The sequence below is a fragment of the Apis cerana genome, linkage group LG4 (genome assembly GCF_029169275.1).
Source record: "Apis cerana isolate GH-2021 linkage group LG4, AcerK_1.0, whole genome shotgun sequence".
In the NCBI taxonomy this organism is placed as follows: Eukaryota; Metazoa; Arthropoda; class Insecta; order Hymenoptera; family Apidae; genus Apis; species Apis cerana.
This window is the reverse complement of record NC_083855.1, coordinates 1,794,359-1,809,958: the sequence shown is the minus strand read 5'-3', so window position 1 is coordinate 1,809,958 and position 15,600 is coordinate 1,794,359. Positions and strand designations below refer to the sequence as shown.

General features: G+C 21.8%; 1 protein-coding gene across 2 annotated transcripts in view; it reads left to right on the top strand.

The window, feature by feature from the left end:
- LOC107995432 (carcinine transporter) overlaps positions 1 to 10,367 on the top strand; it is a 70,608-nt gene extending 60,241 nt beyond the window's left edge. For both annotated transcript variants that reach the window (XM_017052952.3, XM_062073495.1), the window contains exons 5-10: positions 324 to 516; positions 1,431 to 1,649; positions 2,458 to 2,672; positions 3,308 to 3,483; positions 3,849 to 4,021; positions 4,885 to 10,367. In XM_017052952.3, the coding sequence (XP_016908441.1) occupies positions 324 to 516; positions 1,431 to 1,649; positions 2,458 to 2,672; positions 3,308 to 3,483; positions 3,849 to 4,021; positions 4,885 to 4,981 (1,073 nt within the window). In that variant the 3' untranslated portion in view covers positions 4,982 to 10,367. The remainder of the gene's footprint in view (positions 1 to 323; positions 517 to 1,430; positions 1,650 to 2,457; positions 2,673 to 3,307; positions 3,484 to 3,848; positions 4,022 to 4,884) is intronic.
- Positions 10,368 to 15,600: the final 5,233 nt, after the last annotated feature.

Here is a 15,600-nt window from a genome sequence, read left to right as displayed (position 1 = left end):
ATTCTATTTGTGTGGATTAATATATATTACAATATTTAAAATAAATAAAAATAAAAATCGATATAATATATGATTTTTCAATTAAAATTGAGAATAATCATATCAAAAAATAAAATAAAAAAGATTTTAATTTGAAATATGAATATTTATACATAAAAGTAAAAAAGTAATAAAATCAAGGATACTATTGAAATAACAGAATAATATTGCTTTATCAAATAAAGAAAATATATTGCTAGAGTATTTGACAAAAATAACATCCCTTTTTGCATTCAGATATGTAGTAGATATATTTTTGACAAACAAAGTAAATGTCCTTTCAGTGATAGAGTATGTCGGCCCGAAATATCGAACTCTTGTGGCAAATATGTCTTTTGGGCTTTATTTTGCGGCAGCTGCGAGTCTTTTACCTTGGATCGCCTATTGGATCTCAAATTGGAGAATTTTAAGCATGGTCACCGCGTGTCCCATGGTGGTCGCATTTATAGGACCATGGATTGTTCCTGAAAGTGCACGGTAATTCAATTAATATCCATTCTAAATTATCAAAATTTTATATATAGATATATAAATTTGAAATTATATTACATCATAATATTTATTATACATGAATATTAGAATATGAATATTACTCGAATATGAATACATAAAATTGAATTTAGTTTAGAAATGTGTTTAATTTTCAAAAAATAATAGAATTCAATAGATATTTCAAAAATTAGAAATTCAGAATGAAAAAATAATTATTTTTTTATTATCTTAGTTTTTTTAAATAAGAAAATATATAAATGTTATATTTTTAATTTTTTCTTAATAAATTTTAATAATTTTATGATTTATTTTTCATGATTTATTTTTTTTATCTCAAAAATTATGAAATATTTAAATTAAGAAACTATTAAAATATGCAATAATAATGTATATAAATTTAATATATTTCATTTTATTTCATTTCTTTCATTTTTATCTTTAATATTTTTTTCGATATTTCATGATTCTTTTAATAAATTCTGCTTCTTTATGAAAGAGATACTAAAATTTGAAGATTTTAATAAAATTTAAAAAATTTAATAATTTAAAAATTTTAAATTATCCATAAATAAATCTATTCGATAATTATTCACATGACCGGTTATTTGATTTTATAAGAAAAGAAAAAATATTTCAAGATTAACTTCTTTTTCTCGATAAGACACATTTTTTACTGTATTTTAAACGAATGATTAATCACATCTGAAACAAGTTCGATGTACCTCGATGTAACCTCCGATGTAATGCTATTCAAATCTATAAAAAAGAAGACATTTAAGAAAATCAATAAGTATTTAACACTCGAAAAAGATAATTTTTAAAATTTAGATTTTTAAGATTATTTTTATACAAGTTTTATACCAGTTTTATTTGCATATCTCATATATATATATTCACAGTTGGTATATAACCAGTGGAAGAATTGACAAAGCGATTGAGATGCTAAAGAAATTTGCAAAAGTGAATGGCAAGGAGGTGAAACAGGAAATATTCGATGAATTTGAAAAAAGTTGCAGAATGTCTAACGAGAAGGATCAATCGCATAATCAATATACCGTCCTGCATCTCTTTAAACTGCCACGACTCGGTCGTATCACTATCATGCTTATTGTTTATTGGTAAGTTTAGTGGTAAGTTTTTGATATTAAAATCAGTAATAAATATTAAAGAATTATAAATTTTCATTTATTAATTTTTAATATCATTTTAGAAAAAAATTAATTGAAATTATAAATTATAAATATATATATAAATTATATTATACATATATTAATAATAATAATTTTAATATAATTTTTAATATATATTAATAATAATTTTTATTTTTATTTTTAATTTCAATTAATTTTAATTCTTAAATTTTTTATTTATTTTTATTTATTTAATTCTTTATTTTTACAAGAAAAAAACTTTTTGAAATCATATCAAAAAGTAGCAAAAAAAATGAGGAAATAATATTTTTGAAAATAAAATTATAAAATAAATGTTAAGTAACCGTATGTACAAAAAAATATAGTAAATTTAAAATATAATAAACTTATTTTATTAATGTATGTTGAATTAAAAAAGACTCATAATGTTAATTAAAGATTAATAATTAATAATTAGACGTTAAAATTTATATTACGATGAATTATAAGTATATTATAGTTAAGTATATAAATTAAAAAATTACGTTATTTTAAATCATCGTATCTATTCTTCATAATATTGCTATAAAAACAACATTAAAATAAATTATCATAAAATAGTCATAAATTATAAGACTAGATATTATGAGTATTTTATATGGATCATTAAGTATCGTTCATGTTGTATCTAAATATATATAATTAATATAGACAAAGTGTAAACAAAGTTTGTGAAGGATTTATAAACGATCGCGAAACTTGTGATTTATCTATGACAGGATTGGCTCTTTTCTAGGCTATTGATGGTATGGGTGTTCGATGGTCACGTTTGGAACATGAAACTTCTAGATCCTGACGTTTTCATGTCCTTCTCTTTGGCTTCCCTCACGGAACTTCCGGCGGCCATACTACTTGCCCTTTTCCTCGATAGATGGGGTAGACGATGGATGGGTTTCGCATCAATGTTCCTCTGTGGCGTTTTCTCCTTTGTTGCCCTTTCCACTCCTACTGGTAAGTTCCACTCCTTTTTTTCTTTTTCTTCTTCTTTTTTTATAAATAATTTATCAGTGAAATTATTCAATAAAATATAAAAAATATAAGTTAATTAAGAAAAATAGAATATGATTTATCAATGTCGATTTAAAATATTTAAAAAATTAAAACTTTCTGATGAAAAAATTATTTTCTTATTATAAATAATTATAATATCTTAACATATTATTATTATATTCAAAAATATTATATTTAAAAATAAAAATTTTTTAAATTAAATTCTAAAATCGGGATTTTTTCAATAATTGTCATTTTTGATAATCCGAGAATTCTATTTATAAGATCCATTTTAATAATCGTTGCAAAATATATTAAGATTTTAAAACTTACATCATTCATCATTATTGCATATGAAACAGATCATTGAATATAAAAAAAACCTTTCTATTCAAGTTCTTTTTCTTTCTTTCATTTCTTCATTTCTTCAATTGTTTAAATTTAATCAAAACTCCGCCTATTAATAGTGTTATTACACAACAATATGCATTCAAAGAGATAGCATTTCATTTTTAATTGGACCGGTGGATCAAGCATGGATCGGTCATATATCATGTGTAGAATGTGGAATTTACATATTTCTTAACTTGTTCAAGGCCCACCAACGGTCGCTATGGCGATCATAGCACGTCTTGGAGTGAATGTCGCAGCGAATATTGGTTTTCAATATGCAGCTGAAATGCTGCCTACCGTAGTACGAGCCCAGGGTGTGTCTTTGATCCATATTATCGGTTATGTCGCTCATATTTTAGGACCGTACATTATTTATCTGGTAAGTGAATTCAAATATCTTTTAATTTGTTTTATATTTGTAATTTATATAAAAAAATATAAAAGTCAATTAATTTTCTAATTAATATTGTTCTAATTAATATTGATTTAATGAAAAAAAATAAGTAATTAAGTAATTCTTATTAATTTAATAAAATTAATTGTTAATTGTAATTAAATTTATAATTAATAATTATATAAATTTATAATTTTAAATTAATAATTAAAATTAGTATTCTTTTAATGAAGTAATATGTATTATTAAGAATATAGACAAGTATAAAAAAAAATATTTTATAAGATCCATTTTGAATTAGTTTTGAATTATATAAAAATATGGAAAATATTTCTTTTTACTCTATTTAGGCTGACATCGATGCTGCTTTACCCCTCATTGCTCTTGGTCTATTATCCTTTATACACTCATTTCTGACCCTTGGCTTGCCGGAAACTCTGAATCAGGAACTTCCGGAAACTCTTCAGGAAGGTAATGATTTTGGAAAAGAACAAAGCTTCTGGTGGATTCCCTGTATATCCTCGTAAGTTATATTATTTGTATATTTTGTTATTTTAATATTGAATGATATAAAAATATATATGTGTTATATAATGATATAAATGTAATTTATTAAAATTATTCATTTGTTTAAATATTTTTAATTAGTTTTAATATAATTTTTTATAATCTACTTTTATTTTATTTTCAACAATATTATAAAATTAGAATAACAAATATTGATTAAAAAGGAATAATAAACAAATATTTTCCTTTTATTGTCTTCTTATGATACGTAATTTTATATAAAATATTTTATAATAAATTTCTTTTGATCAATTATAGAATATTAATATATTTCTTGGATGGATATAGAGAATCGATTCAAAGCAAATATAAAAATTGATGTATAAAAATATCAATTAAGATTTACTTATTAAATTATAAGCATTCTAAATTTGCATTAAATAAAATAAAACGCAAATAAAGTAGAATGATCATCACATATTTTCTCTTGCTTCATTTAATGCAAATTGCTTATAATTTATAAATAAACCTGAGCTTAATAATAAGCATACATTTTTGTGTATTATATTGTATACTAAAATTTTTATATTTTTATTTTGACTTCTTAAATGGATTCTTCAAACGTGTTTCACAATAATTTATGTATAAGACACATTTAAATTCAATATTGAACATATATTAATAACATATATTAATAAATCTATGTCTTCCTTTTATAAAAATATATATATATATATATATATATATATATATATATATAAAAATATATATATATATATATATTATTGTGATCTATATTAGTACTATATTATTATGACTAATATATAATTCCAAGAAATATCAATTGTAAATTTTTTAAATTTTCTTAAATTTTTACAGAAGTAAGATGTTGAAGAAATCTTACAGAAAGAAGAAAGGTCTCTCGAATCCAGCCTTCACTAGTAGTGTTCAAAAGATCGACTGCACTAGATTATAGCGACTGATTGAATTATATGAAATTTGCCAAATCTTTTGTAAATATAGTTATTAAATGTGCGAGTGTGATGTTAGATATTAAGATACTATGCATGTGTTGAAAAATTGTTTAGAGATGTAGAAAAAAATGTCAACTTTTTCTACTTGAATTAATAACAACAAAGTGGAAGAGACAAGAATCATTAAATTTTAAAAGATATAGTTTTAATTAATTAAAAAAAAAAGGAAACAAAAATGAAAAACATTTAATGTATAAGTATAAGCACATTTAAATTCAGTATTGAAGATATATTAAATCTATGTCTTCCTTTTATAAAAATAATATACTATAGTAATATATATTTATATATATACAACTTTTATATATATATATATACAACTTATACTGTAAAATTAGAAAAAAATTTAATTTTCTTGCATTTTTTTTATAAATATTAAAGTTTGAAACTTTTTCGTTAAAATTTTGATAAATAAGAAAATAGACATTAGGAGATATACTTTACTTAAATTGATTTATTTATAACAAATGACAAAGGATGAGATTCAAAAGTACTTTGATATGTTGTTGAACCATCAACTTGTCTTGTTTATGCTGAGAATTATATTTATATTTATTAATATAAATAATTTACGAATAGTCGAAACTTGAGTCAAGAAATTCGATTAACTTTTAAAAATAAAATAATTTACATTTGGGAATTTGCTCGATCAATTTTTCATTCTTTATTTATTCTTTGCGTTCAACAAAATATTCGATATAATTTTCAAAAAAGATATGAATTAATTTTATTATCTATTAATATATTTGTATGCTTCACTTTATTTCAGTATTATTATATTTAATCAAAAAATATTTTTTACTAAGAATATTACTTCTTATTAAATATATATCGTATTATTATTTATATTATTAATATAATATAAATATATATTATAATATATTATTAATATAAATAATAATTACAATTCATTAAAAATATTAATACATTAGAAACTGTGATTTCCATTTGAAAAGAAAAAATTTAAGTTTCATAGCATTCATAGTAATTTATAAATAGAAATTTTTTTCTAAATATTTAAAATAAAAATATATTTAATATGTTAATTATAATTAATAATTTTAATATTTCTAATTATATGCTGCAATAATGCAACTTTTGATTATTATATTTATTATGATATTTTTCTTTATTCGTAGAATCTTGCATGTTTTCAATTTATTTTCAATTTGAAAAAAATTTTTTTTATTTTTTTTTATATTTTATTTTTTTAAATTTTTTTTTGCGAAATTTTTACGCAGTGTTATAAGAGATTTTAAACATATATGTGTCAGATACAAGTATACTCGCATTAGTATGTCAGCAATCAATGTTAAAGTCGTTTTTTCTAAAATGATTTTTAAGTTATAATATATCTATATTATATTTAACAACAAATAAGCAATTTATTATTTTTCAAAATAATATTCAATATTACAAAAATATTTTGATTAAATTAAAATTAAAATATATATATAATTATTATATGTATATTAAAATTTCATACAAAATATCGATTAAAAAATTTTGAAATATTTAAAATAATATTTAAATGCTGCTTGAAACAAATCGAAACTTTGTCTCGAGTTCGACTATAAGTAGTAAAAGATTTTTATCCGTGAAAAGATAATATATTTTCTTTCTATAGATAATCTATTTTCAATCCTCCAATATAAATCCTCAAGAGCAGAATGCTCAAACTATACTGTATTATATCAATTTTCAACGATGATTCTAACAATTAGAATCATTTAATCGTTAGATTCATCCGCGTACTTATAAGACTAGTCCCTGCTTTCACTTTCCAATAATTAAAATTCACTATTGAAACTATAGTAAATATCATTATTCTTTGTTGCATATATGTGCGTACTAAATTATTTTTCAAAATATGAGATTCATCGAAACATTTCTTGTTTTAATTGTACATAATTATTTGAATCTTCAATGTTAAAGTAAGAAAGTACAAAATGAATTAATTATTAGTTCGATTTCTCTCATAACACAATAGATAATATTGGTTCAATTGTTTTTAAATTTTAAATAAATAAATTCACGTTTAATACAATACTGGATAATAATTATAACAACTTTGTATTAATTAAAAATACATTTTCATCTATTTTATTGATAAGTAATATAACATTATTATTGGAAATTTTAATTTTTGTACCTGTAATTTTTATTTCAATTTTCAAATATCAATATCTAATTTTTCTGATATTATGATATATAATATAATAATGTAATATAATTAATTAAAAAATAAAAAAAAATTTAATAAATTTGTTATAAAGTTGTTGCAATTTTTTCCAGTACTATATCTTATAACATATGTTATCATTATTCTTATATATAAATCTTTAAAGATAAAAATCTATAAATCTTTTAAGATAAAATTAGATATACAATCATAAAATGCAATTGAACAAAATAAATTAGTGTATTTAATTTTAATGAAATTTAATATTTTATTTTTGTTTAAAGAATATATGAACAACTAAAACTAGAATTATTTCTTGCATCGAAATTTATAAAGTTTTCATTCTTTGATTTAATACAACAGGATTTTGAATAAAGCATAAATAAATGATTTAAAAAAACACATAAGTCAGGTATTTTTCAAATTAATTAAATTACTATTGATAAAATGATGAAATATTAATTGTTAAATAATGGCAATTTGTTTACAATATTTTTTTTTCTTTTTTTTTTTTTTCTAAATCATTTCTAAATCAACTTTTTTTTTTAAATTTACACAAATAAGCTTTGAATAAAGGAGATCAGTAATTGGTGCTTGATAAATGAAAAATTATAATTATTTAAAATTTTTTTTAATACGTTTTTTTTATATTTTTAAAAAATCAAAACAAAAATTAATTTCATTAATGTTTATAATTGATGCCGTATTTATAAATGAAATAAACAAAAAAAAACAATATTTTTAATTAATATTATTAAGTCGTTACTTAAAATATATTTTTCTTTTTCTAAAATTATTTAAATGCATTGTTTTCTGAGAAAAAATTTGTTGAATATATTTCAATAAAAGAAAAATAAAAAAATATTGTAAAAGTAAAGATTTAACATTTTTAATTATCAAATTAGTTTAGAGAGACGTTCCAATACAAATTCGTTCTGTGCGTCAAATTCTGAAAAGAAAAATTTCGTTAAGTTATGTTCGACACGAAAATCGCAGTTTTAGCGAATTTTGTTTTGATATCGTAGAGAGTGACATTTTCAAGCTGATACTCGAGTTACGTTGAATACTGCCACAAAAATTCGATTTTGATCAAAATTGTACTTTTTCGATGCGAAAAACGCTGCTACCCCGAATTCGGCTTCGAAAATAAATAGAAATACGATATCCAACAAAAACTCGCCAAATTATGTCAAATTCTGTCTTGAAATATTGATTTTGATTAAAATTATAACTTTTCAATAACTTTTCAATTTCAATAGAAAATCACTATTATGACGAATTCTGCATCGAAAATCACTAGAGTGACGTTATTTAATAGCGATTTTCCTAAGTATTTTTACAATATTGATAATAACCATTAATTCATAGCAAAATTTGACATAACGCGACGCTTTTATGCTAAATCATATTTCTTTGACCATTTTCGAATATTTCGCAGTAAGATTGATTGATTATTCATAGCTGAATTTACCATAACATGTCGAGTTTGTCCTAAATAACATCGTAACAGCGATTTTTATGTTTTATGAAGTGTTTCAATTGCGATAAAAATTGATTATTCACAGCAGAATAGGACATAAATCGACGCGTTTGTTATAGATTACATCATGCAAGGAGATTTTTGTAACAGCGTCTCGAGTGTCGAAAAGTTACAATTTTTGTCAAAATCGAACTTTCGTGACAAAATTCAACATAACTCGATTATCAGCTAAAAAACATTTTCAACAATTGCAATGCAGAATTCGTCAAAAATGTCGAAAAACTAATTTTTATCAAAATCAATTTTTCATGGCAGAATTTGACATAACTCGAGTTTGTGTTAGATAACTTGTTTCTGACTGTTTTTAATGCCATATTCGATGTAACAGCATTTTTGGTGTATAAGAGCTACAATTTTTATCAAAATCGAAATTTCGTGCAGAATTCAACGTAACTAGAATATCAGCTACAAAACGTCACTCTCAATTATTTCAAAGCAAAATTCGCTGAAATTATGATTTTCGAATCACTAAGCTATATAATTTTGATTAGAATTAATTTTTCAGAATTTGACATAACTGAGCAAGTTTATATGAGATAATGTGTTTCTGAGAGTTTTCATAGCCGAATTTGCCATAATAGCGTTTCTGGTGTCGAGAGGCTATAATTTTGATGATATTCAAATGTTTATGATGGAATTCAACTTAACTTAAGTTTCAACTAGAAAACATTCATCCTCAAGGAATAAAATTTCAAAGCAGAGTATGTCCATAACAAATTTTCTTGTTCAAAAGATAAAATTGTTAACAAATTTGTTTTTTTATTCCATAATTCGACGTAACGTGAGTAGATGCTTTAAAGTGATGCTTTAAAATGTTACTCTGAACGATTTCCAATTATTATTTGGCCTTAACAGCGATTTTTTTGTCTAAATGTTAACCATTTTGATAATAAATAATGATAATTTTTTCAGGATAGAATTCGATTTAATATGAATTTATCCTAGGAATTTTCTGATCGAATTCTAAGCAGCGAAGCAAATTTTCGTCAGAAAAACTATAATTTTTATTAAAATTTATTTTTAAAGCCTAAATTCACTGTAACTCGACGAGTTTGAGCTTGCTGATTGAAAACATCATGTTGATTTTCATTTTTTATGCTTAAAAACAATAGGAATCTTGAAATGTTAATGTTTGCTTAAAAAAGATATGCGTTTTAGTACAAGCAATTTGTAAAGTAATTTAATAGTTTAGAAGAAAAATAGACTAACAGGTTTAAGGAACTGTTAAAAGTTATATAAAAATGAATAATATATAGTCAATATTTCTCATGAAATGTAATAGTATAAATTTTTCTTTTATTTGTATCTCTATTACAATTTTTCCACTTATTTTCTTCGAAAATTTTGATGTAAAATGTAATCTTTTCTTATTAGAGGATAATATAATATCTATCTAATATATTGTAATATATTATATCTATACCAAAGATAGTCTATAGAAATTGGATAGAAAAGATGATATTAGAAGTTCGAAAATGATATGATATGTAATTGTAAAAATATGTTATAGAAAAAATTGAAATTAATCTATGAGCACAATAAAAATAAGTCAGATGATGTTTTGATATTTAGAAGCTTTTTTTTCAAAAAAAAAAAAAAAAGAAAATTAATACTAGCAATTTTAAGAATAATTTAATAGCTCAGAATAAAAGAGATGAAAAATCTGAAAAAAAATTGATTAAAACAAATAATGAATAATAGTTAAAACTATCATATTTCACATAAAACGCAATAATATAAATTATTGGATTATCTAAAACTATATTATACTCTAAGATATTACTATTATTATATACTATAAGATATTACTGATATTATTATCATTAGTTTGATTAATCAAGATCTTGTAATTCAATCAATAGTTACAAAAATTTTTTTATACTATCTTATAAAGAAATTGAATTATTATGAAAGATTTGTTTTCAATGAAAACTTATATATAACTTATATATAACAATATATTAAAATATTATATAGAATAATTTAATTTTGGACAAAAACTTTCTTTTACGTACGAGTACGTGAAATCAACTTTCATTTTTTCATATTTTGTATACAATTTCTTTAGGAAATATATTTCTTTCTATTTTCGATAATAGAAATACAATTACATATTTTATAATTTAAAATTTTGTTTTATCTTGAATAATTATGAAATGTAATTATCTAAAGAAATATATATATATATGTATATATTGTATCCTTTTATATCTGAAAAATTATGATAAATACAATTTTTGATAAAATAAATAATTTTTATCTTTATGAAAAATTTTCATATATGTCCTCTGTTACTATCGGTATTTTTTATTCAGTAAACAAATTCATGACACTTACTTATTATTATATTTGCTACTTAATTTATTAAAATTGTATATATAATAAATTATGTTAAAATAATATTATCAACATGTTTAATTTTTAAACTACAACAATTTGATATCGAATGTTATTTTAAGAATTAACATTATTTAAATTATTATACAAATTTAAATTAATAATATTGTATTCGGCCATCACGTTTATTTATTTTCTAATATAACTTCTTCATATATATAATGTAATTTATATTCATATACAATAATATATGTAAAATATATAATATAAAATATAAAATATAAGCATATTTATTGCATAATTTTAAAACATTGCAATGAATATATAATATGTGACATCAATAATCATAACCTATATGAAAGTATTTGACATTAAAAAAAATATAAAGCAAATATCAATCGATGAAATAAATATTTTAACAAATCATTATGAAGTATTTTTAATTTTCTTACGTATTTAATTTGAAAATTTAAAAGATAATTAATAATTATAATTTAAAGATAATTTAAATAATTTAAATATTTTTCTTATCAATATTTTTACAAGTTTATATTATAAAGATAACAATAGTTTATATAATAAAATTATAATATATAAAAAAATATAAATCACATAGAGTCTCAATTCATATCAATAAATACAATTTTGTTGATTTGATTTATTAAAATTAAACATTATAATTACAATTTTAAATTAATTATAAAAATGTAAATAACTCATAATAATTTTTATAATTATAAATTTTAGTAAATATTCTTAATCATAATATTTTATGTTAAATATATTTTTTCAAGCATGATTTAATTCTCTATATTATTAATTAGGAATAATATTATTTAACATTTTGCAACAGACTTTCAATCCTATCTCTAGTCTATTTATGACTTCCCGGATTATATTAGAAGAAAGAAAACGTAAATTTGTAATTTTTTAAATTATGGAATATTTGAACGATTTTCTATGGTGATTGCAATCAGGAAACATTTTTTTTTAAATCGAGCTCACATCCATTATTATTTTTAAGATCGTGGAATTTTTGAACCGTTTTTTTTATCAACATTTTTATCAAACGTTTTTTTATCAATCCTCGAACATAGAAGGGATGCATATGATTTTCTGAGATAATTGCAAATTAGAAACATTCCTTTTTGAAATGAAATTTCAATCATTATTGTAAATCTTTGAATTTATTATTATCTTTGGTAAAGAAAAATAATTGTACAATTTTATAATATAATATAATTTTAAATATATAGAATCTGAGAAAAGTGTTCCCTTTCTCTATTTGTAAAACCTAACCTTACACGACCTCTAAATATTCCATGTTGGTCGATCTGATAGCAAATCGTCAAAGAGTTGACAATCTTCGGTAAGTGCTTCGCCGTCGGAGTTGCGAGTTATACCATATGATGATATTGGTCGAACTATTACCTTCGCATCTCTTGGGAAAGTATTATGCCAAGGTATGGTGGCAACCTGCCGGTAGAGGTTATCAGTTTGGTGATGCGTAGCGAGAGCAATATTGGGTAGCGAAGTCTGCAACTGCTACTTTCAACTCATCGGGATTACTCGTCCTGAATGGATATGTCGACCTCGATTATATGAGACTCAGTTTCCATGTGATATATGTGCTAACTGATCACGATTGCTTCGGTTTTTGTGTTGCATCGAAAGAGAAGTTACGGAGCGGCCTAACTGAAATAGACAACGCTCGGGAAACACTATAAATATTTACTAAGAATGCCTAGTTCTCCTCGGAGGTGCCAGAGGTTTTGACGGATAAAATTCCGGCACTATCCGGATCATCTCTCCTCCACATAGAGCTGGGGTGTCCAATGAAAATTTTTCTCACGATAAAAAAAAAAGGATCAGCCGAGCTGCATTGAAATATGTCAAAAATATGGAAGTGTTGACTCCATAAAAATATGGAATTCTCAAAAATGACATAATATTTTAGATAACTTTTATCATCTGCAAGTGACAATAATAATAAAAAAAGATTTTTATAAGAAATTTCTCCAAATAAGCTGTTTATAAATCTCGTAAACAATTTATCCTATTTGATAGTTATCATATTAAATATAATCTATGATATTTAAAATCGCAGATTTAATTTCTTGAAAAATTTTAAATTCTAATTTCATATATATATTATCTATCTACATATCTAATTATATTAATTATATTATCTATATATATATTATATATATATATATATATATATATATATATATATATAAAATATAATTTCGATTTCTATATATATATATTATAGAAATCGAAATTATATTTTTTTTTTACTCAGACAAAAGGAAACGAAAGGAAAACAAATATACGAGATAAATGCAATCAACTTTTTTATTTTTCTTTTTTATTTATCGTTCTTCGTTATTGTATTCTCTTTACTTTATAAATATATTTATACATTATAGAAATATTTCTTATTTAAATTTTATTCGTTTCTTTTTAAATTTCTATTTAAAATGAAATTTTTATCTTATAATATATGCTCTATATATATTGATTAACATGATTAATACGATTAAATACTTTAATTTTAATTTTTGATATCTTAATACTCGAAATATGAAAGAAAAAGAAAAAATATGTAAATCGAAAATAAAATAATACAAATAAAAATATAATAATATAAAAATAATATAAAAATATAATAAATAAAACAAAAGAAACGAAGATCGGAAGATAAATTTAAATTTAAATTTTTATAATATCGAAAACATTTTTCAATCATTGTGAATAAGGAAAAAAAATTTATTTGACATTATTTTGACATTATCGTATATTTATATAATTATCGTATATTATTTTATTTTTTAATTAATATTTATTTATCGCTTCGTTTATTTAATCATTTGCACATTCATTTATTTAAACATTTATTTTATAACATATTTCTTAATATATAATTTTCACTCATTTATTTATTCATTTATTCTTTTATTTATTAATTTCTAAATTTGTTTCTTGATTTATTCTTTAACATGTATTTAACATTTATTTATATTTAACATTTATTTATTCTTTCATTTATTCTACATTTATTTTTTGATTTATTTTTTAATTTATAGTTGAATGTGGATCTCGAAACAGTTACCTCTTTGCTGGTGAGATCTGGTGAGGCCTGGTTTCCAATTCTTTTCTTTAAAATTTTGTCCCCGTAAAAAGAAAATTTCATTAAAAAGTTTCTAAAATATTTGAAACTTAAAAATATTTTATCACTTATTATGATGAAAATCGATGACAAGCCAAGAATTAAGCATATATGCACTCCAATCTAAACCTTGTATGATTAATTATTTTTCTGTAAAATTTGTAATATTTTGAGCTTTCTCTTTCTAAGCATTACAATTCTTGATATAAATTAATTATATAATTTCCTGAAGTGCGAAATGAGAGTATTTTTATTACGCGTTATAAATTTACGTTACTATTAATTATAATAAATAAATTAAGATAGGTAATATTAAGGTTTATACCTTTAATTTATACCTTAATTTATATTAAGTCTCGTTGTTGACACAATGTGAGATTAATTGCGAGCGATAAATTGCTATTGTAAAACATTAATTTAAATAATCATTTCATTCCAAATTAATTTTTCTTTTCAGATTTATTTAATTTTTATTTCTTATTTTTTCTTTTCTTATTCTTTTCATAATTCAAATTATTAATCATAATTCATTTCGATTATTAATTATTTATATTTTACATTTTTCTAATTCATTTATTAATTATTTTATTAATTATTAATTATTAATTTTATTATTAATTATTAATTTTAATGTTTTGTACTTTATTTATGTGTTCTTAATATATTTAACTTTTATAACTCCTCACGCAACAATTGAAAGAATTCATCAGTCTAATGTTCTATTTCCGATGGCCGTTGAAGCTCCGCGCTCTTATCGATCGGTATCTTTAGATACCAATTGATCTGAGATAGGTTCTGTACGTCAATGTATATGATACGTATGGTCTTCTGTAAATCGGCCTCGGTAATTCTAGGATGATTTCCAGTTCCTTCCTGCATGTTGGGACAATATTTTGGTAATCCGACTTTGCTAATCTTGTAACGATTTCTAGTTCTTTCCTATGGTCATCGTGGACATCATGCATTCGACTACAATGTCGGTGTCATAACCCTCTGTTAGTCAACATGAAAATAATAATGTTAGATTCTGTCTAAATTTTTTTAAATTTAACAACAGAAGGAGAAAAATGAGTATTTAAACTGATGGATGTTTAGTCCAAGCTTAGTATTTTATGCCATTATATTTTTAGATACACGTTCTTAGATACACGAAGGACCAAAGGTTCCTATACTTAGTAACCAAATTTCTTGCTTCGTTTCATTACTTACATTTAAAGATAATAGAATGGAATAGCCTTAAAATTAATGGTCGTGCTTCTTCATAACATCTTAAGGCTATCTGTGTACGATGCATAACGGCATATTGGATGAATTTTTTTCTTTTAAAAAA